General features: G+C 41.8%; 1 protein-coding gene across 4 annotated transcripts in view; it reads right to left on the bottom strand.

Annotated features, from left to right (window-relative positions):
- ttll5 (tubulin tyrosine ligase-like family, member 5) overlaps positions 1 to 21,044 on the bottom strand; it is a 45,814-nt gene that overhangs the window by 22,872 nt on the left and 1,898 nt on the right. For 2 of the 4 annotated variants that reach the window (XM_069718567.1, XM_069718568.1), the window contains exons 2-21: positions 20,899 to 21,005; positions 20,713 to 20,795; positions 19,556 to 19,662; positions 19,149 to 19,279; positions 18,917 to 18,999; positions 17,375 to 17,444; positions 17,196 to 17,280; positions 15,051 to 15,152; positions 14,844 to 14,935; positions 14,028 to 14,135; positions 8,327 to 8,408; positions 7,948 to 8,009; positions 5,174 to 5,271; positions 4,498 to 4,539; positions 3,507 to 3,614; positions 3,323 to 3,414; positions 2,719 to 2,781; positions 1,921 to 2,069; positions 1,398 to 1,653; positions 56 to 173 (exon numbers count right to left, since the gene is read on the bottom strand). In XM_069718567.1, coding sequence (XP_069574668.1) covers positions 56 to 173; positions 1,398 to 1,653; positions 1,921 to 2,069; positions 2,719 to 2,781; positions 3,323 to 3,414; positions 3,507 to 3,614; positions 4,498 to 4,539; positions 5,174 to 5,271; positions 7,948 to 8,009; positions 8,327 to 8,408; positions 14,028 to 14,135; positions 14,844 to 14,935; positions 15,051 to 15,152; positions 17,196 to 17,280; positions 17,375 to 17,444; positions 18,917 to 18,999; positions 19,149 to 19,279; positions 19,556 to 19,662; positions 20,713 to 20,795; positions 20,899 to 21,005 — 2,038 coding nt within the window. The remainder of the gene's footprint in view (positions 1 to 55; positions 174 to 1,397; positions 1,654 to 1,920; positions 2,070 to 2,718; positions 2,782 to 3,322; positions 3,415 to 3,506; positions 3,615 to 4,497; positions 4,540 to 5,173; positions 5,272 to 7,947; positions 8,010 to 8,326; positions 8,409 to 14,027; positions 14,136 to 14,843; positions 14,936 to 15,050; positions 15,153 to 17,195; positions 17,281 to 17,374; positions 17,445 to 18,916; positions 19,000 to 19,148; positions 19,280 to 19,555; positions 19,663 to 20,712; positions 20,796 to 20,898; positions 21,006 to 21,044) is intronic. The other 2 variants (XM_069718569.1, XM_069718570.1) reach the window with 2 other exon arrangements.

The following is a 21,044-nucleotide window of genomic DNA, read 5'->3' as shown; positions in this document are numbered from 1 at the left end:
CCACTGCCCGTCTATTTATCAGGAAAAAGAGATTTAAAAAAGCTTATAGTTGTACCATTTGGTCGTTGTCCTTGTCTGGCCAAGCTGGGATTGTGTTGGCTCTGCTCTCTGCTAACAGTCTTTGCTGGACTCGCTGCAGGTAAGAGGAAAAAGCAATCCGGGCCTGCACTTTACTGAAGAGGAGAGGAAAAGTCAGAGGAGAGAGAGAGAGAGAGAGAGAGGGGAACACCATCAAGAAGTGCACAGGTAAAACAGTAGAAAAGAATCAGATGCAACAACAGATATCTGTTAGCTCCCTTCACACTGACAGGAAAGGCTGTTTCCAGTTGCTTCCTGTGATATAGAACAAGCAGTTGGACTCATCCTATTTGCTGACATATCACCCAGGAAAAAAAAACAAAAAAAAGCAAAGTAAACAAAAACAGGTATGTATCGCCCCTTGCAGCCAAACTTTGTTGAATCACGGCGTATCTTGTCCTGCATCACTATCAAGATGATGAAGTGTCGTCGTGTCCCAGGTGAACCCGGAAGGAGCACAGTGGTTGAAAACAATGTTTTGAAAAAAAAAAAAAAAAAAAAAAAAAAGCTGTCAAACACAAACAATGATATGCTGTACTATAATTTACCAGCTTTGTGCACAGTCCTGGCAAGTACTGAGGAATTTCTACAAACTCAGACATGTTATTGTGATTCCTCCTCAAATGATAATTTCAGGCACACGTTTAAAATCGACAGGAGACTGCATTCTTTGTTCCATGTAAGTACAGCAGTGCAGACAGTGTATTGTATTAGTATGTCTGTTTATATACATATACATATTACTCTTAAGTCAGTTAACAGAACATGCAGGTTTTAACTGGTGCTATAACAAAAAAATCATACAATTTGATTACCAAATGATTAAAGATGTGGGATCTTTTGCTGACCCATCATGAACCTGGACATGAACAAAATCTGTGGTGGCAGTTCATTTTTCCATCAAGCTCCTTCATATGAGGAGCCATGTGCCTCATTAGAAGTTAAATGAATGGTATCATCAAAGTAACATATATATTTTTTCTTTACATAAGTATTTGGGTACAGTGTGTACTTTCAGCTCTGTGACATATAGAAGTCAGAGGCAGTGGCTTAGCTTGTGATGAATAATTAGAAAATAAAGAACAATCTGTGTTTTGACCCCTGGTTTTTCATGTGGTGGCCCAGCAACACACTAGTATTGCAAAAAAAAACCCCAAAAAAAAGATAATCAAAACATAAACTACTCTTTGGTAGGTGAAAGTTCATGTATCTTCTTATGAAATAGGGACAAATGGGAATCTGAAGGAGATGAAAATACAGTGAGGGAGGAAGGTGAGAGGCGCAGCCAACAGGAGCAGCAGCCCAGAATACAGACTGACCTGAGGGCCCACCCCTGCTGAAGGATGTTGAGCAGGTTGACTTTGGGTCTGGCATTGTGCATGGCTGCCTCTGAGCTGGACAGAGCCTCACTGTGGCAGCGCTCCAGTGGTGTGGCCACTTGTTTTCTTTGCTCTGCTACCAAAGCCTTGTGTGAGACCGGCTCAAGAACTTGTTTCACCCCCTCTCTTTCCTTCTGAGCACACTCCTCTCCCTCCTGACTGCCGTTCTCAGTCGGGGAGGCCTTGGATTCCCTCCCTGAGGTATGCAATAGCGCAAAGGGAAGACAAATGTCAGTTGCATCACTGGCATTTTGGATAAAATACACACATACACTGGAAATAGGCTTTTTATTGTTGCTGCAATGAAATGAACTCATTCGGAGTCATATTTGGCCAACCTTCCTGTGACACAGGGGAGCTATTTATTGGAAGCAAACGTGTATTAGCGTGTGATGTTGTCCTACTTAGCTACACTCTTCTCAGTTTTAGAGAAAAAAGCAGAAGCAGAATATATCAGGCCTACCCGAGCTTTTCTTCCCTGCAGCAGAGGGATGAGTCAGGTGGTGCGGTCTCTTCTTTCGTGCCTCCAGAGACAGCAGCTTCCTCTCGTACTGGACAACATGACAGCCGTGGACCGTGTCCACCTGCAGCTGCACATTCCCTTTCACATTCCTGAGTGGCACCGCAAGACACGTCAGCGCAATCGTAATAACAACAACAGTAATGATTTATATGTATGTCATCAACAATTACAAAGCAGAGAAATGGCTGTAAATTTTGACTTTAACTGAAGCCAATTGTGAAATGTGGTTGAGTAGCTTGTCCAGAAGCTGATGTGACAGATGGTGATGGTCCAAAGCAGAGAGCATCGACAGCAAACAATGACGAAAACTGAAGTCTTGCAGCAACATCTGTAATCTGGCTATCGAACGAACATGGAAAAATCATCGATGAGCTTAGCTGGGTCACAAATCTCTGGTCAATACAGCGCAATAGTCAAAGCTGTGGTTAAAACCTGAACCCCCGTACTGATTCAAAATAACTTAAATGCAAGTTGTATTGCAATAACAAAAATGTGGTTCAGTAAAAAGGCACAGTTCATCTTTAACTGTCTTTCCCCTCCTGCCCCCAAAATCAACTCCACAATGCCACATGGACATCGGGCGCGCGCTGGAAAAGCTGACTGTGCTTCATCTTTTCAGCTGTTCCTCTCACCTATCCAATCGAAAGACCAAACAAACACCACGTTAGAATCCAACCGTTCCCACAAACTGATGGAGAGATTTATTCCCCCACTCCCGACCACAATGGAAATGCTTACCTTCCATGGAAAAGCTTGGTTGCCAGCATGAAGTTCATTGATGTCTTGGACTCCAGATATCCACTGAGAGACGGAAGATAATAACCAAATTACAATAATCATAAAGCGAGGGGGCCTCCAATGAGCCTTCACCTCATTATTTGCGGCAAATGTGTTAAAAGGAGACTTCTGTGATACGACTATTAAATGCACCAATAATTTCCCAGACCGCTCAATCACATGCTTTTAAAAATGCCACAAGATCCCTGCTGCTAAGAGACCCACAGATCCAATCAAGCAACAAATCCTCGTATAGGAATATAAATAATAGGCACAAGGATTTCCTCTCTAAATACGGGCTTCAGTTGCATTTCAATATAAATTCATTGTGGGACAATTATTTGGAACATAACACACAAAAGCTCTACAAATATCTTCTGACAACAAATTGCCGATGACTCTGTAGCCGCGCAGTTCCTTCGTCTGGTGCTTCTATTAGTCACAGCCAAGTGGAGTCGTACGGTCTGGCTTTAAGGAGACGATTGCATTAATTTATGCTAATTGTCCCATGTAGCCGAGGACGGCGTCACACCCCTTTCAGACTGCAGGTGAGCTGACAGATTACCTGTAGAGCTCCCACGTATCCGCGGTGGGGAAGATCCTAACGAAACCTCCTCGTCTCTCGTACTCCTCTTTGATCCTCCTCAGAACTTTGATCTGCATTCGTGACGGAAAAACAAAACACAGTTAAAGAATTAAAAAGTTTAAGATTAAAAGAATATCACTCCCAGTCAGTGTGAAGATCTCACCTCCTCAGCAGTCAAAGTCAGAGTGCTGCCTCCTTGGCTGTGTTTAGCGCCTTGCTTGTCTTTCAACTCGTCTGTTTCTGAGTTGTGGGCTGATGTGGGCCGCTGTCGCTGAAGGAAAAGAAAAGTAGAGACAATGTCACTCAACTGTATGTCGGTACCAACTGCTTTTCCTCATTTCAACACCGGTATTAAAACAAAAAGATCAGAATGATTTATGGAAAAAACATGAACTTTTAAAACAGAATTCATCTCCATTCAAATGTATTTAATTTCCATTTTTCAATGAAAAATGTGCAAACTGCACCACAGGTGAAGCAAAAGCTTCTTTTCTTCTTTTCTCCCTGTCACAAAAAAAAAAAAGACCTTTTTTTGTTATTCATTGGCATTCCTGGCTGTCTCCCGGCTGCATACACTACCAGTCTGTGACTGACAACTTTGGCAGGCAGTTTGGAACTCGGGCCAGAGAGCGGGGCACAACCCCGCGAGATCACATACAAAATTTGTCATCTAAATAGCAGGGGGATTATATTTAATTTGTCTGACGCGGCTGGGGGGGGATACAAAGGCAGCCAAAAAGTGACACGGCCTAATCCCTCAGAAAAAGCCTCAACTGTTGCCCATAATCAGAGTAAAGGGAGGGGACAGGTTCTCCGTGGGCCCCTGGACTTCTTCAACAGCCTGCTCGACTGTTGGGTTTGATTTACATATGTCTGAGCAAAGCTTCTGACCTTTTGAGTAAAGTGGTGCATTGCAGCATTCATAGCACTTGCTTACGAGGGCCGTTTCACTAATGTAATGAGGGCGCTTTAATATACAGCATTAGGAATCGATGGGAGCCGTCTGTGTGTCTCTGTGAAAAATTGTAAAGCCACATAATCAAATAAGCAAGAAGCAGTGAGCTGTTTCTTACCGGTAATGAAATAGGCATCAGGGAATTGCAAAAGGACAAGGCAGAAGAAGATTAATACGTCTGAGTCAGAACAAAACTTACCACTCTGCTGTGTGCAGTGGCTGTTGCTGCAGAAAAAGGTTTCTAATAGGTGAAGACATTGCATCAGCATTACTGTTTAGCCTTTATTAAGGCGTACACAGACAACATGCAAACCACATCAACATGCAACAATGAAACATTGTTACTGTGTATAAACAGGCCCTTTACACAATATAAGGTGGAGCACAAATCCTTCTGATTTGGTAATATCCCTCCAGCAGATGCTGCGCCAAATTATGGTGCAGTAGTCGAGTGGAGGGAGCCAAATGCATTAGTTGTTGTGGCATCATTAGGCAACAAAGCCTAGAGAGAGCATTAGTCACTTGATTAGAAATGATAAAACAATAAGCCACAGAGAGTGTAGCACTCACAAACTGATGTCACTCAAACACTGTAATTACATTAGCAGTTGTTTTGCATTACAGTGAATTTTCCATGAGGGGAAGAGAAGAGCTCAATGGCAGTGGCAGGAATGTACTGTAAGCAACACAGGGATGAAGACAAGAATGGGAAGGTTTCACAAGAAAGGGTGAATGGGTGCAGGGGTGTGTGTGTGTGTGTGTGTGTGTGTGTGTGTGTGTGTGTGTGTGTGTGTGTGTGTGTGTGTGTGTGTGTGTGTGTGTGTGTGTGTGTGTGTGTGTGTGTGTGTGTGTGTGTGTGTGTGTGTGTGCGCTACCTGTGTTCTCGGAGCTGCTGGGTGCCTGGGGTTCGTCGGGTCCAGGGTGACTCGGTCGGAGCGCGGCTGTCTCGACAAGGGGTCCCGGCAAACGAAACCTGCGAGGACCCGGAAGAGTCAGAAAGGGGGTATATTAATGACATCAGGTCTTAAATATGTTCCTCATTCCCATGACCTTTTCGTATTGCATCATATCATCAATGTTTGTGCAAAGCAAAGTAGAACATGAGGGGACACGGAGGCAATAAATTGAACATCATCCTAAATTTAAATCAGTTTTTACATATTTTAGTGGGAAAAAGGACTGTTTCGGATTTGCTTTGGTGACACACTGCTGCCCAATGCAACCACAGCCCCCTGCTGGGAACCACCGACTCACGTTTCATAAAGGGATTAGATTAGACTAGATTTGACTTTATTAATCCCACAGTGGGGAAATTCGGTAAATGGTCTGACATGATACCACATTCATATCTGTACAATAAAGACAAAGCCAGAAGCTGGTTAGCATGGAGACTGGAGATAAACTTTCTGCCAATTTGTCCCAGTGGTCACTCGCAGTATTGCAACCAAATAAATCCCCTGCATCCCTGCATAAAAGCATTATTTTTCATATACTAAATGAATTATAATAATAGAAAAAAGAAGTTATTCTTTTAATCCATGAAGAGTTCATATTTTGTAAAAACCCTAAAAGAGCAAAGAAAAAAAAAGTTTTTTTTAAACACTGGTTTTTGTACAGATTTTTTTTTATTTTTTAAACGTATGATGTAACTGGTGAGTTGTAGAGGTGTTGGCAGGTTGGCAGGCTACCTGTTTCCCCAATACCAGCCTTTATGCTAAACTAAGATAACTAGCAGGATTTTAGTCTTTTTGTATTTTCCAAAATGTCAAACTTCAACTTTTTAGCCAAGAAAAGATGCACATATTCCTACAATCACAAACTGCTGAGTTTATACATCTTTACATTTTAGTGCGTCATTTGTGAATCACATTTTTCAATGAGATGTTCCCACCCTGTCAAAAAGATTTATATCTATAATCTGCTCTTTATCAATTCCCACATTCCCTTAAAGCTGATGGTGAACAGTTAAGGAAAAAAAAAAAAAAAAAAAAAAGTTTATGTTGTTTCTTGTGCTCACACTTACGTAGAATTACGTCTATTGACAGCTTGGAGCTTGAGGCTATTTGTTCTACCTCATCCAAGCCGTCAGGTAAGAATCAAGCCGCTGCCATGCTCTTGCCTAAACACAGCAATTATTATAAACACGGGCGACACGGAGCTGACGGCTTCACGCAGGCAGAAAATGAATGCTAATGGAATGCTGTCATTATTTACAGGTCTGGGATGGAGCCCAAGTGTTATCAGCCAACAGCGACTTTGTGTGATGTGCTGTGTTTTACATGCCACTGCTCATTTTCCCCAGACCCGCAGTAACGTCTCCGTCCAAAGATAACTGGCAATTTATGATTCTAGTCTTTCATTTAATGAGCCGGAGGGGAGGGTTTCAAGCCGCAACACGGCCCAGGCGAAGACGCACGCGCTTCTGTGCACGCACACGTGCACGCACACACGCACGTAATAACCATTCTTTTAATATCAATAGACCACAGGTAGACATAATGGTTCGGTGCCAGTTCAGATGGACGCCTGTTAATCAGTGAGCTCTGTGTGTGAAGGTTAAAAAAAGATAAAGCAGAGGATTACATGAAGTTACATAATCGAGAGATGTTTGTGAAGTTTTAACTTGCATCTACAAAGTCAAAGACAGTATGTGTGCACTTCAGTATGTGGTGGTGGTACCGCTTTGAGATTCTACTTGTCTTAATTTCTCAGCTCTTCTTCTTCATGAGAATTCAATAATTAAGAAGGGAGGAGACACAAGAGAGATATATCTCCTCCTCCACTTCAAACGCTGTTATTTACACAGTGATGATCTCTGCCTTGGGCCAGGCTCAATGACAACACAAAAACTAAGGCCTAGGTTGACAATTTCATCCGCAAGTCATTTAATGTTAATTGATGGAGGCTGCGGTTTCTTCTCTCAACACTGGAACGCCCATTATGAAGCCGTACAGCTATTTTCGTCAGTTTGTGCAAATTTGACTCAGGAAAACGGAGCATTAAACAATAGACGACTGTTTCCATCAGCTTTCAAGCGGCTGGTTACGAGAACTAGCAGCTCCGCCTCTGCAGTGACACTAGTACAGAAAATAAAACATAATTGCAGCACTTTTCATTATATATCAGCTTCTCCAAAATGTTTTCCCTGATTACATAATTTTGCAATGAAAGAGCTCTCAATTGTGCCTCAAGATAAATGTTTTTCCATTCGGATCTCAAGTATGAGGAATCCAGATTTTATCTCCAAGTATAGAACATCTTAACAGTCAGTGTAAATCAGTTTTTGAGCTCTGAATATGATTCTACCCATGTTATTAAAAACTGCACTGCATTGTCATTTTAAGGTACAGAGATTATTTCAGGTGTTTACAGTCTTAGTAATATAGATCTGTATTGTTTCCATGACTTCTAATGGGATATATTACCTCAGGTTTCTCCTTCTCTGTTAATTATGTGATGGTTAAAAATGTAACTTAAAAATAAACACCTGTAGACTTCTGAAGTAGTCTACTATTTTTATCTGCATTAATTTTGCATCCACTAGATTTAAATATCTCGCTGTAAGTACTGAATATATATATATAACCTGAGCGTCTATGAAGTTCAATCACTTCTGAAAAAGCCAAAGTTTGTTTCAGCCTGCACTCACCCACAAGTGAGAACATGTCTGCTATCATGCTGGCCTTTATCTTCAGATCCAAGGGAGCATCACTGTAAATAAAGCCGATTTTTAAAGAAGAAGTGAAACAAAGTAACAAACAGGAAAAATAACATCATATACACAAAACCATCATGAGAAGACAGATTGGTTGTGCGACCTTGACGAAAATGTTCAACTGGCTAAACACTCAGCGGGAGAACCATTTATGCTACATCACAATTGAACACTGAAAATGTGACGCCCATTTATGAACCTAAATACTTAAAGAAAGACGTTTGAGATCGAGATGGCCGACTGATCGGAATGTTTTCGGGGAGAGATTCTCCTGAAACAACAAACAAGAGAATTAAATCATTGAGTCACTCACCAGGCCAGGGAGGGAGAGAGGTTCACCTCTAACAACCAGGGTTTGAGGTTGGAGTCGATGAGCACATCAAAACCATACAGTTCTACAGAGGGGAACACAAAATGAATCAAAAGGTTTTCACCGCAGACGGGGAAGTCAGCAGAGACAGACAGGATTAAAAAAAAAGATCTGAAAATGTAGGATGGAGGGTATCAGAGTCAGAGTTTTATCGTAGCCTCATCATGTGGCATTTGCCTGTAGGGCTTATGTCTTTCTGCTATTGATTACACACATGCTGTGAACCCAATCGCTCAAGGAAGAAACATTCACCAATGCCTGCTACCGAGGGACCGGCTTAATTACATTAACTAAGTTTTCATCTGTTTTGAGGCTGCTCACGTTAGACTGAAGATCCAAATAAAAAATTTAAAAAGTGTGGCTGTGAAGATTTTAATTGATAATCGGTAATTATCTCATGAGTGGGATGATGAACAGGTCTGCATATTGTCTCTGCACATAAACAAGAAGGATGGTACCCTACCAGAAAAAACATTAACCCCATCATGAGTTAGTATCTTGTCCAACTGGAAAAATAAATCCACGCTATAAAGCTGGGAATATAACGGCGTGTCCTGAGTAGCAAAACCCAGGGAATTAGAAAGCCTGAGGCAATACAGTGTATATATTTCACTGCAGTAACAGCTTAGCATTGAGTGACACAATAAAAGTCTTTTACAAAGTGGTCAGGAAGTTCCCCGTGTAGAAATTCATCCTTTCTATCCCCATTTTCTCTCTTATTTCACGGACTAATATACGGCTCACTCTGGCCTATGTGCTATATGAAAGCCCTCGCAGCGCTCTGGGGAGTGTCACCCTGCAAGCCAACGACCCGCCGGCCCCAGCAGCGGCGTGCAGGGAAACCACAGTATTTTACAGGGAGAGGGTGAAGCCCAGCCAAATAGTTCGAGGGAAAAATCCTTCTAATGGCACTTCAAAGAACAGACTGTGTTAAGAATAGGCCGAGGGGGGTTGGAGGTTTCAAAGCTGCCATAACCAGCACTGTTTGTTCTAGCAGCTCAGGTCAATGCTGGTGTTAAGCACACAAAAAGCCAGCGTGACGGCGAGCAGTACTGCACTTAATATCACTGATAAAAACTGAGCAGTGCTAGTTTACGTTATGAGTTAACGTTACTTAATGTAGTTAAAACTCAGTAGAAGTTTTACTCATTTTCATGGATATGCAGATCTTTTATGTCTTTATTAATGTTCTGTTTATTTTCATTTAACATTGAGATTGATTTGTATTTGAGGGCAGATCCTACAAGTTTATTTAGTGAGTGATAAAACGATTATAGCAGCTGATGTGAATACTGATTTGGCAAAAATAGGACAAACACACCTGTTACGTGTTGCATGTAATGGATAAGTTATTCTGTCTAATATAAAGCTGCCTGCTTCGTTCACTTCAAGAATGAATTAGAAATATGTCATCACCATACCGTTTATCAGAGAAACTGATCTGCTGTGGTCAAATAGACACAAGATGTTAAACTCAAACTGTGTCTGAATTTACATGGTACTTGTGTCATTTATTAACAGTGTTGGTTTGGGCACCATGTGTTATTGAAATAGCTGAGTACACAATGAGCGGAGCTGCAGTTCTCAAGCATTTCTTTACCTGGGGGCAGTATTTTATGTTACATTAATCCGTTATTTACATTGTTAAATTGGCACAGTAAAAGTTTTAATATAAACTATGGCATGAAAAACTTCCAGCTGTTGTCAGGGCGCCAAAGTATTTTCATTGAGAAACACTGCTTACCTAACAGTGTAGCATACACATGTTCCTTTGATTGCAAAACTGGCTCTACTTATGTTTTCATTTTCTGTATTAAGAAAATGTGGAGAAAATCCCCGCTGGATTTTGCTCAGAATAAATCATTGGGCTACTGCATATCACACACGTGGGGAGTTCAAGTTATGGTGTCAAGGGTCCAAATTGGTGTAACTGCAAAATGTATTTTCATGATGGAACAGAACAACGTTTGCCATACATGCATGACCCAAGAGCTGCAACACAAGCTGCCACTGCCATCTTTGACTTCTTTAACTTCTGAGGATGGACTGGACCCCCACTGCTAAACACTGCTCGCTTAAGCAGAGCACTAGGATTTTATTTTCCACTTGCTGGCGGAACCCCATCCTATCCACTTTTGTAGAAAAACACACCCAGATTGAGACTAAAAGAAGGATGGAGAGAAAATGTGTGTGTGTGTGTGTGTGTGTGTCATAAAACATTAAGCATTAGTTTTGGGGAACAGACCGCTGGAATAAATGGGTTTGAGCCTGCAGTGCCTCATCAGTGGCACCACAACAACAGGGGAAAATGGGGAGGTGTTACACCACCTCACCAGCCCTCGACAAGCAGGCTCCATGTGCCGCGAATTTTCCCCCAATTAGGAGCAGACGCCGCTCCTGCCCCACGAGCCTGCCGAGCCGCTCACTGTTAGACACGTTTGTTCTGCGGCTCGACCGCTGCCGGGTGGGGTGAGGGGGTTGTGTGGGGGGGGGGGGAGGAGCACTTTTAAAACGCGCCCACAGAGAGCCCACAACAAGCATCACAGACAAGGAGGCGAGAGGCGGCGAACATCCACATCACACCCATTAAAGAGGGAGGGAAAGACTCAACTGTGACAGAGAAAAGAGATGATGAAGAGCAGTTGTTTTTTTGTTTTTTTTATGTTATTGGATGGGTGCTGCTGGAAAATTCACCACAACAGACAAACGCCCTCAAAACAATGACCTCCCCACCCTGGCCATGCAGCCTGTTGGCCCACGATAACAACAGCGACATGAAGTATTCTCTTCATGTGTTTTCTTCAGAGACAACTAAATTACTTTTGCATCAATGTGAGATAAATTATCGCTGCTGAACTGTTTCACTGCTGTTGCAAGGAGCCCAACAGAGCCACAATTGTGAAAACACTCCCGAGGACAACAAATTAAAGTTGCAGTTAACACTCTGTAGCCATATTGTGATAGTGAGACCCAAAGCATTAATCATTCTTAAAAACACCCAGTTCTACAGCAGCTCCACTGTCATCACAGGGATACAAACACTGTGCCGCAGCGAAGTGTGGGAGTATCTGACAAATGTAAAACAGCGAGAGTGGTTCACAGACAGGAGATCCAACCACACTCAGCACTTAATGAGGGACATTCAGTGGAACACAGGACCAGTAAGTGGAATGTTTTGTGTGTAATAAAATAGGCCTTTGGCTTGGCTAATCAGATCTTAGTCAAAACATCTCGTAATCAGCATCTCTCAGCAAAAAAGCCTGTCCATTAATCACACGGCAGCGGTAAGGAGCTGCATGGGTGGCATTTTCTCCCCGCAGACACACACACGCACACACACACTTCTTACAATGTAAAACGAAAAATCTGTTGTTTTTATTTCTTCCCACATGAGACATTACGGAGCTATAAAAAGATTTTGTTACAGTATGCCCGTTTAGATACACCGTGCAATTTGAGCAAAGGGAAGAAATCCCATTTGAAAACAATAAACATTGTATTAAAGCCATTAATAGACATTAAAATGGCAGGGAACAATTTGCAGTAAATTAAGATTATAATGTGCTTTATGGTCTTGCATGGCTCCCTTCCAGACAAGCCAGAGACTGTATAAAAACTCGAAACAATGGCTGCTTTTAATCGGCCCACTCGCTGCAGCTAGCACGCATGTATTTGCTGCCATGCGTTCTGCCTCTTTACCTGTTTACTATTACTGGCAGCTGCTGAGGCCGATGAAGAAAGCTGAGTGTATTGTAGGTTGTGGAGTGGGAAAGTGTAGTCATGATAAGTGCAAGAGGAGGAGGAGGAGGAGGAAGGGAGCTGACGCCAGCTGACTGAATATGACTCCCAGGAGATTTGGATGGGTTTTATTTAAGGGATGAGAAAGAAAAAAAAAACAACACAAAGACACTCAACTGGACCCACTGAAGACACATATGTTTGTAAAAGGAATGCTTTCCACTGGTTCCTACATGCTGGTCCCCGCATTCATACCGTACTCACACACTGAGAGGGAGTTTGCATGCAATATGACCACACCGGTAGATACAGATCACCAGAAAGAGGATGAGGGTGGTCCTCTGGAACTGTCAGTGTCTGTCTTTGGAAACCTAATCCCAAAGACAGAGTATGAATGGCGTAATTAAGTTGCTTGGGGCCATCTGAAGACAACAAAATTACACTGAAGTCAACAGTAAACTGATACGGCTGAGGTAAGATAATGGGCATGTTCACGGCAGACCGCGCTGTATTATGTGTCCTCGTCAAAGGTGCACAACCTAATTGCTTTTGTTTTATCGGCCTGAGCATTAAATGGGATTCAGTTTCTACACTGCTCAACCAACACGGATGTAAAACACCCTTTAATAGTCTTAAAGCTGAAGGATGTTTCAGGTTTTTTATTAATTTCAGATTAGAGCATGAAGAAAAAAAGGGAAAACTAAAATAATATGTGTTTCTATATCTGTTGACACATGCTAAGACTTGGACATTTGTGACACAGATACAAGGATGTGTATGAACAAATATTTTACATACAGGCACACCTGAAAGAAATAATGAATGAAAATAGTAGCAAACTTGTTTTTCCATTCGTGTTTTTCTCTCTGACATCAAAGATATGTGTCATCTGGTTGTTTATGCATGTCTGTTAGGTGTGTATGAGAGCCAGGTTGAGACTTGGTAAGCCACATTTCCCTGTAAATACCTGCATGGTCAACATTCACACCCGGGGTTCATGCGGTTTCCCAACCTGGCGGTGATGCTCAGGGTGCAGATAGCATCTTTATGCAGGCGAATGTCTGCCGGTGAGTCCATGCTGCTACGCGCCTACTGCAGCCCAAACAACCACCAATCGGGGGTCTATTACGTCTAGAGAAGCCTGGCAACAACTGCAAAGCCCTTTATTTTTTGAATATGCAAGAGGTGAAAGAGAGTGTGAGCAGGAGAGGGAGAATTATAAACAAACACAACCAGCAAGAGAAAAGGAAAAGAGGGTGAAAGAGAGGCAGTGGTGCTGATGGAGGCTAGGCCAGCGTGCTCGCTTTCAAACCCCAAAATCTCAGAAACACTGCCAGACACGGAGAAACAAGCGCATACAATTAGTGCCAACACTAACATGGGTAATGGCTCCAAAATGGAGTTCACACGAGCCCGCTGCTCTGGGCAAGACTAGCCAAGAAAACAGTCAGCCTAAATCAGGCGGACCTGAATGGCAACAGAGGAGAGGAAGCAAATTCCTGCTTCAGTCAACAGGCCCTCCGCGACCCGGCAGCCAGTCAGAGGGCAGCAACAAGCAGGAAGGCTCCACATTGAGGAATGACTGTCTACCAGCTCAGCATGGCTCAGAGGACAAATAGCATGGAGGAACCGCCGGACAATGAATGTGAAACTGAAAGGAAACGTGAGGGGTGTGATAATGTTTATGACGAAGTGTGTGTGTGTGTTTCTGCACTGTGAGCAAAAACAGTTCTGGAGAGTTTCACTTTGTTGTCCTGAATAATTTGTACCGATGCCCTTCACATTCACACTGGCCCTGTGCAAGTGCCCCAACCGGCTTATGGTTCTATCAAAGGATGTGGGTGGTGGACTAGATTGTAATAACTGTGGTTAAAAATATATATTAAAAAGAACATGAAATGATTACCAAAGCAATTTGTCTTGTGAGGAACAAATGTCTTGCAGGCGGTGCCTATCTGCAGCTCAGCACTCAGCACAGCTTTGATGATGAGGTCCTCCACTTGTCTCATCAGCACTGGAACAGACAAAACAGAAAGGACATCCTATCTTTTTTTTTTCTTTATAACTATGAACCATCACTGGACAAACCATATGAATTTCACATGTGCAAAAACACGTGACAACATGACACGTGATTGTGCACATGTGAAACATGTATTTTGCCCCATGGGAAACATGCGGTAAACATTTGTCATACTTCAGATCAAATATGTCTCATGTGTAAAACATGGGGAACTGGAAGGAAAGGTCCTCTGAAAAGTACGACGGAGTATTAGGGCCACGTCAAGAAAATGAGAGGAGGAAGATTTTATTAAATTTTTTATGGCTTTCAAGAAAAAAGTTGAAATGTTGTGAATAAAGATCCTCCACTATCAGATCAAGCCAGCAGAGTGACTGAATGTCATGCCAGCTGCCAGAGTGTGTCTGAAGAGGTGCAACTGTATTCCTGACATTTCAACTTCATTCTTAACATTTCTACATTTTTCTCGACTTTTCCACTCGATTCTAGACATTTCAACTTTTTTCTTAAAAGAAAAATTTCAAAAAAACGTCCTACATTTTTTTTTTCCCTTAATGTGGCCCTGTGTATAAAATACTTTGTAAGATTTTATAAAAACTGACTCTTTCACAGATAAAAATCAAGCAGAGGTTGAGAAGTGAAATGTTCTATCATCTTTGCATGGATGACAAAATAAAAAAAGAAGGTGAAGGCTTGACTCACATGTGGTGTCCTTTCCCTCCTGCTTCAAATACCTCAACACTGCACTCATACTCCATTTGTTCCCATAATCCTCAACTTCAGGGTCATCGCAGCTGAAAAGGAAGAAATGCACTTCAAACAGTGGAGCTGTAATAAATGGATGAGTCAGTGGGCTTTCCCGTAACAGCACCACACGTTGGATGTATGCTGGTCGGTGACGAGGCTCACCTGACATAATCACTGCTCTTTTTGTTCACGCTGTAGTTGGTGAGATGCATGAATGTGTTCTTGATGCTCTTTGAAGTCCGGTCATACTTGACTGTGGCAAATCTGTGGACAAGCGGCGTTTGTTTATGCAAGAAAAGAAATCGATATACCCATCATCCAACAGTTTTACTACATATCTATGTGCCATAACGTCCACATTCATAATGCTGACACTTGACTGAATAACAGGGGCACTCTGAGGAGCGATTCGTTCCTGGCAGTGTTCGAGAGGAGTGGATGCCACATGTGCAATAATGAGAATTCCTTGGCACGCACCATGTACCTGAATACCAACACAAGCAAAGGAATGTCAGGAGATAAAAGTGGGGATTCGGGATTTGGCCATGATTTATTGCTCACACTTGATAATGAAGCCAGCAAATAGAGGGGCAGTGGCACTGTGTTTCCAGCGAGAGCACATACCTCTATCAGAGCCAGTCATTCTATAAATCATCTACCATCTCCTGACCTCCCTGTGTCTGATGATAGCCTCTAGTTGGTTTCATAAATTATTCTGGCTCTGAACACCCAGACACAATAAATATAGTGCAACAACTGTAAAGTCATCATAAAAGATGATATTTCAGCAATGACACAATCAGCTACATTTGATTAGCACATCCTAAAGCTGAAACAATGGAGCGCTTTGTTTCAGAGTCCCCGACACAGCACACGCTGCACAGCAGTTAGTCTGGAAAGTTCAGGCTGCCCTCTTCTGGGCACTGAACGAACACCAGCCGATGTGTCTCGGGAGGTTTATGATGGATTTATGAGCAGATCACTAAAAAAATGTCCCAAAATTATTAAGACACAGAGCTTAAATGATCATGATAAAAAAAAAACAGCACATTACATACACTTCACAATCCCATGTGGAAGGTACATGTGTGGACAATTGTTCAATGGTCTTTACTAAATTTACTCTTAACATTTCCCCTCCAAAATGCAAAGAAATTAATAAAACACATCATAGTTCATCTCAAAACCAATTAAATCTACTACAACACAAATAAATGCTGCTTCACAAGAGGAACAAATAGTTTTTCCAGTTTCTCTCAGCCTTATTTGGATTATTTGTTAAGTAACAGGAATATGGTATGCACTTTATTTTTGTCATCTCTTGTGTAGCTCATTTTCAGAGTAACACCAAAACATACCAATTCAAACTCCAGTAAGTGGTACAGAAATGATACAGTACACTGTGCTTATAAAGATCTACTAATGACTGTACATACACATATGTCACGTATATAGCAATGCTCATAAACCCTCTCTCCTCTAATCCACACCACACCTTCAGTGCTCTCATGTAAAACAGCTGGAAACACCGTTCAGTCCTGATACAACCCCGACATCCATCTAAGCATTCAGCATTTATGGCATCCAGAGGAATTTTACATCTCTTTGTAGTTCTTCTTTGTAGTTTGGTTGAACAAGGAGTAAAATGAGGAAGAAAGGCCACCTGTGTTTCTTTATCTGGTTCCAATAGTTATTTTAACACCTTTGAGTAAAGCATGAACTTGTTGATTTTAAATATATTTTTACACACGTAGAAATGTAGGTAATTGCTTTATAATTACATTTTGTGGTAGATGATGTAAACAACTTGTATTTCAGAAAGAGAAAGAGAAGGCACTTGTGTCAACAGATATAACTTGTGAGAGAAGAAAAATATGAGAACTGGGGTCAGTTTGCCTCCATATGTACAGTTTCCTCAACATAGACTACCAACAAACAAAATGTCAGAAGAGTTTCTGAAAAAATATTCATACTATGGTCTTAAAATCGTCCCTGTGTGACATAAAGCATCGCCTACAGGACTTCACCACAGTTAAACAGGGATGCTTGTTTTTTACCAGGTTGCCCTGAATTTCTTAGTATGATATATCAAATAAGATGAGACAGGCCTACTTCTAATTTTAGATTTTCTATTTAAATGATGGAGGAACCTAAAACTGCACGACTTTATGTTATATATATCTTATTTCGATAGAAGTTAAACCAGAAAACAAACCTAAACTGTAACACAGCAGCATTGGGAGTTCCTTCGTGTCGCCTATAAGTGATCACTGAGCATTAATCATTCAAAAGCCTACACACACTTACCTGGCCAGGCCCTCCTCATACACATAGATGAGGAGTGGATCGTATGATGTCACCAACACGTACAAACGGACATCGAACTTGAACTCTACAAAAAAAAAAAAAATAATTAGGGAAAATCAGTGTAAATGAGTCCAAGTATGATTTACATACAAAGCATAACAGTATCTGTAGCAACTCACCGTCAATCAACAGCGGGTTATTAATATAGCGGGACACCAGGATGTTTTCATCCATTGAAATCTGATTTGGCTAGAGATGAAAAACAGAGCAAATAAGAGACAATATGATGAAGACACAATGAAAAAAAAGATACAGGCAGCGTTTTATCATATGTTAAAGCTATAATGTCCCTACTTAATTCATAAAGAGTGGCATCATTATTATTATTGTATTATTACTCATTTCCAAACAGCTTGCATGACACTGCACTTAACCATAAACATCAAAGAATAATAAAATGAAGAAAAAGTTTCAGTGACGCTGGCCACAGAAGGTCAACCTTCAATAACAGCCTATAAAAACACAATCTGCTGGTGGGAGATGGGTCATTTATGAGGTTGAAATGTGTTGCAGGTGGCGAAGTTGAGAAGACACGGGGAGGGAGGGAGGAAGGGAGGAAGAGGGGGAGGGGGGGCGGAGTAACCTCAGTGCTGGCCACAGTTCAGAGAAAATCCAACCCAAAAAATATGAACGTATTTCTTTCTTCTCTCCAAAATATCGCTCTGACATTCTTTCCACTGTTTCATAAAAATGCCTGAGAAGAAGAGGAATCGTGCATCTGTTTTCCAAGAGTGAGAACCTTGTTGAGCTCCTCCAAGACCCAGGGCCCTTGGAAGTGTGTGATTTACTCCCCGAAGCTTATTAATGCTTGCTTGATACTTATTTCGAAGACAGCTGTATCACACACACACACACACACACACACACACACACACACACACACACACACACACACACACACACACACACAGAAAACATCTGGCCAAGTGACTGTTGGAGTTCACACAGTAACTTTTTATGTCAGTATGCTTACAGCTAACTCCCATTTTCCATTAATGTGAATCTGTGCTAACACACGAATTAGAAAGATTTTTTTTTTGACACACAAACAAAAAAGCTGATTGACACTGTCGTTATTATTGTTTAGCTTAGCTTAGCATAAAGATGAGCCGTTTTCTCTGTTTCCAGTGCAAACCTATGCTATGCTAACCTCAGTCTTGGTATAAACCTCCACTTGCATATCATTTAAATTTTTAGGTTTTTTTTAGCTTCTGTGCATGTACTCGTAGACAAAGAAAGGAAATGTGTTGTTTCAGTTTCTCATGCTTTGTGCTGTTTTACCTGCAATGAGGCAAAGCAGCTTTATAAAACAGCAACCCCCAAAAAAAGACAGTTTTTGAGTGAATAAATTTCCCTGTCTGTGGAAACACAGAGTCCATTCACTGCAACCTCAAACACAGGTTCATTTTATTCTGAAAGGGGTGTTAGAGCAGTGCTTCCCAAACCTGGGGTCGAGACCCCCCCACTGTGTCCACAGCAAAACTGAGAGGTCACACACAAGGTAAGAGAAGCAAAAATGTTATATCGCTACTCAAAGTTATGTTTGAGCTTCAAGGTTTATTCTTAACTTTTACACTGAGGACATAAACCAGTGGACGTGGAAATCGTTCATTTTTAAAAGGTTCAGAAGCCAAAAGAGTGAAAACTCTCAACAGACTCACATTGCTGACCAAGTAGATGCCCCGCCCTCTTGAAGATGCCACGGGTTTAATTATCCACGGGCCTTTGTCCTTGGCAAAACAATCTGAGAATGAGGAAGAGGAGAGGAAACTCAGACAGGAAGAAAGTCTGATATTTGCAGTGATTAATAATGTACATTAACGGGCAACGACTGTACACATATCATAAGTACAGCTCTGCTTAGACCGACAGCAGCAGGTGGGCGTCTCTTACTGCAGAATTCCTGGTACTCGGAGGGAAGGACGAAGGTCTGAGGAACGATGTGGAAGTTTTTGAAGCCGTGAGTCTGCTGCATTCGCTGGATGTTTTTATAGAGACGGTCTTTGCGCGTCAATTCATACGACCTGGCGAAGAGCAGAGCCTCCAGTTTAAAATGTTCGAGCGCTGCGCTCCTCTTTGACACCGACAGAACAAATGTACGAGTACATAACGGCAACCGAACGCCCCCCTGCCTGACAGGGTGATTCATTTCAGGCTTCGGAGAGGCACCGGTCCAAACCAAACGCTTGTTGCAGCAGAAGCCAACAAACACAGGGCCTGAACTGAGGGGCTTAGAACGGATCAGTGGTGATATTTATAATACAGAAAACAGTGGCAAGTATTTGATCTCTCGGTTGTACCTGGGAAAGTGGTTGACCTTCTGGAAGTCTTGAAGGCTGCGTAGTATGTAAGGCTTGAGGTGAGATCCCGTCCACATGAGGTTGAAGTCATTGCTGTTTGGGTGAACCTACAAAAAAAAACAAAAAAAAAAACACAACAACGCGGATTGACTTCAACTGACAGACCGGATCAAGTGATTTGGATTCAGCACAAATAAAATCAATAAACAGGGTTCCCACTCTAAGTCAAATGTCAAATTCCCTGACTTACACAGTCTAAACTTCCATAATCCCATGACCTATAATGAACAGGCTACCTTTGTGCTGAGCAGACAAGAAACAGCAACATTTCTGTTAACATGCCTCAGATTTTGCTGAATGACAACTAAAATTTAACCATGCAAAACAAAATTCCCTGATATTCCGTGACTTGGTCCAAAAAAAAAAAAAAAAAAAAAAAATGTCCTGACTTTTCCTGTCTTGAAAAGAGTTTTTGAAATTCCCCTGACATATGGGAACCCTGAAGAAAACGCCTACGCAAAGATATCAACTTAAAAAGTCTAAAAACAGGTGTAGCCGTTGACGTTTTTGCTGAACGAGCTCTGTCAAGTTCACACAGCCCAGCAGACGCATTACACGCTGATGTCCATCACAAACCTGAAGGACTACAGCCTGAAAGTATCTCAACAGGAAGGTCAACTCGCAGATTTCCATCACTGTCATGTTATTTTATGTTCTATTCCAGCAATTCGTTAGGAGGCAGAATTCACATGACCGTCCTGTCGGCATCCAGAGGAGAGCCAGATGTTTGCAATAAAGGCTTATTAAAGTTTGGCCCTGTCGAGGCTGCGGCAGATACTCGCCTGCCTTTGATGATGGTTAGCAGAAGTCAAGAAGCATTGAAATGAAATAAAAAGGGAATTAATTGTAACGGCCGGGAGAGAGCAATAATGGAGATTGTGCGCCCTCGTGAAACGGGATTAATGCTCTTGAGATCATTTTATTTTCTTTCCATGGGTGCATTCCCGGGCTTTGACATCGGCATTAGCAGTCAAAGGGAAAACAACAGACGTGAAGTAGCGTCTGTTATTCTACATATGTGCATAGAAACTGAATATGCTGGAGAGAAAAAAAAACCACAATCTTTTGAATTTGTATGATTTAAAGGGGAACATTACCTCTTGGAACCCATGATTGGTGAGTATTCCTCGTACCAGGCGGCTCTCCGTGCGCACAATCTTGAAGGCCAAATTATATCGTTCTAGCCAAATAAAAAGAAAATATTCTTAGTACCCAACTTCTTTGACGCTCCACATGTTAATTATATGATTACTGCTGTTGTCATAGTCATTATTGAAGTGTACCTCCAACACAGCAGATATTTCCATCTTTGGAAACAGCAGCTTCAGGGAGAAACAAAAGAACAGGGATGGTCCTGCTAAGGCCGCTCCAGGCGATGCAAGGATGGTCTCTGGTGAGAAAACGAATTAATGAACCTCAATAATAATCA

This window comes from Brachyistius frenatus, unplaced genomic scaffold, assembly GCF_029030835.1.
Source record: "Brachyistius frenatus isolate BFR_SWC_R1_liver_20210118 unplaced genomic scaffold, ASM2903083v1 Contig_193, whole genome shotgun sequence".
NCBI classification, from domain to species: domain Eukaryota; kingdom Metazoa; phylum Chordata; class Actinopteri; family Embiotocidae; genus Brachyistius; species Brachyistius frenatus.
This window is presented reverse-complemented; position numbering and strand designations above follow the sequence as displayed.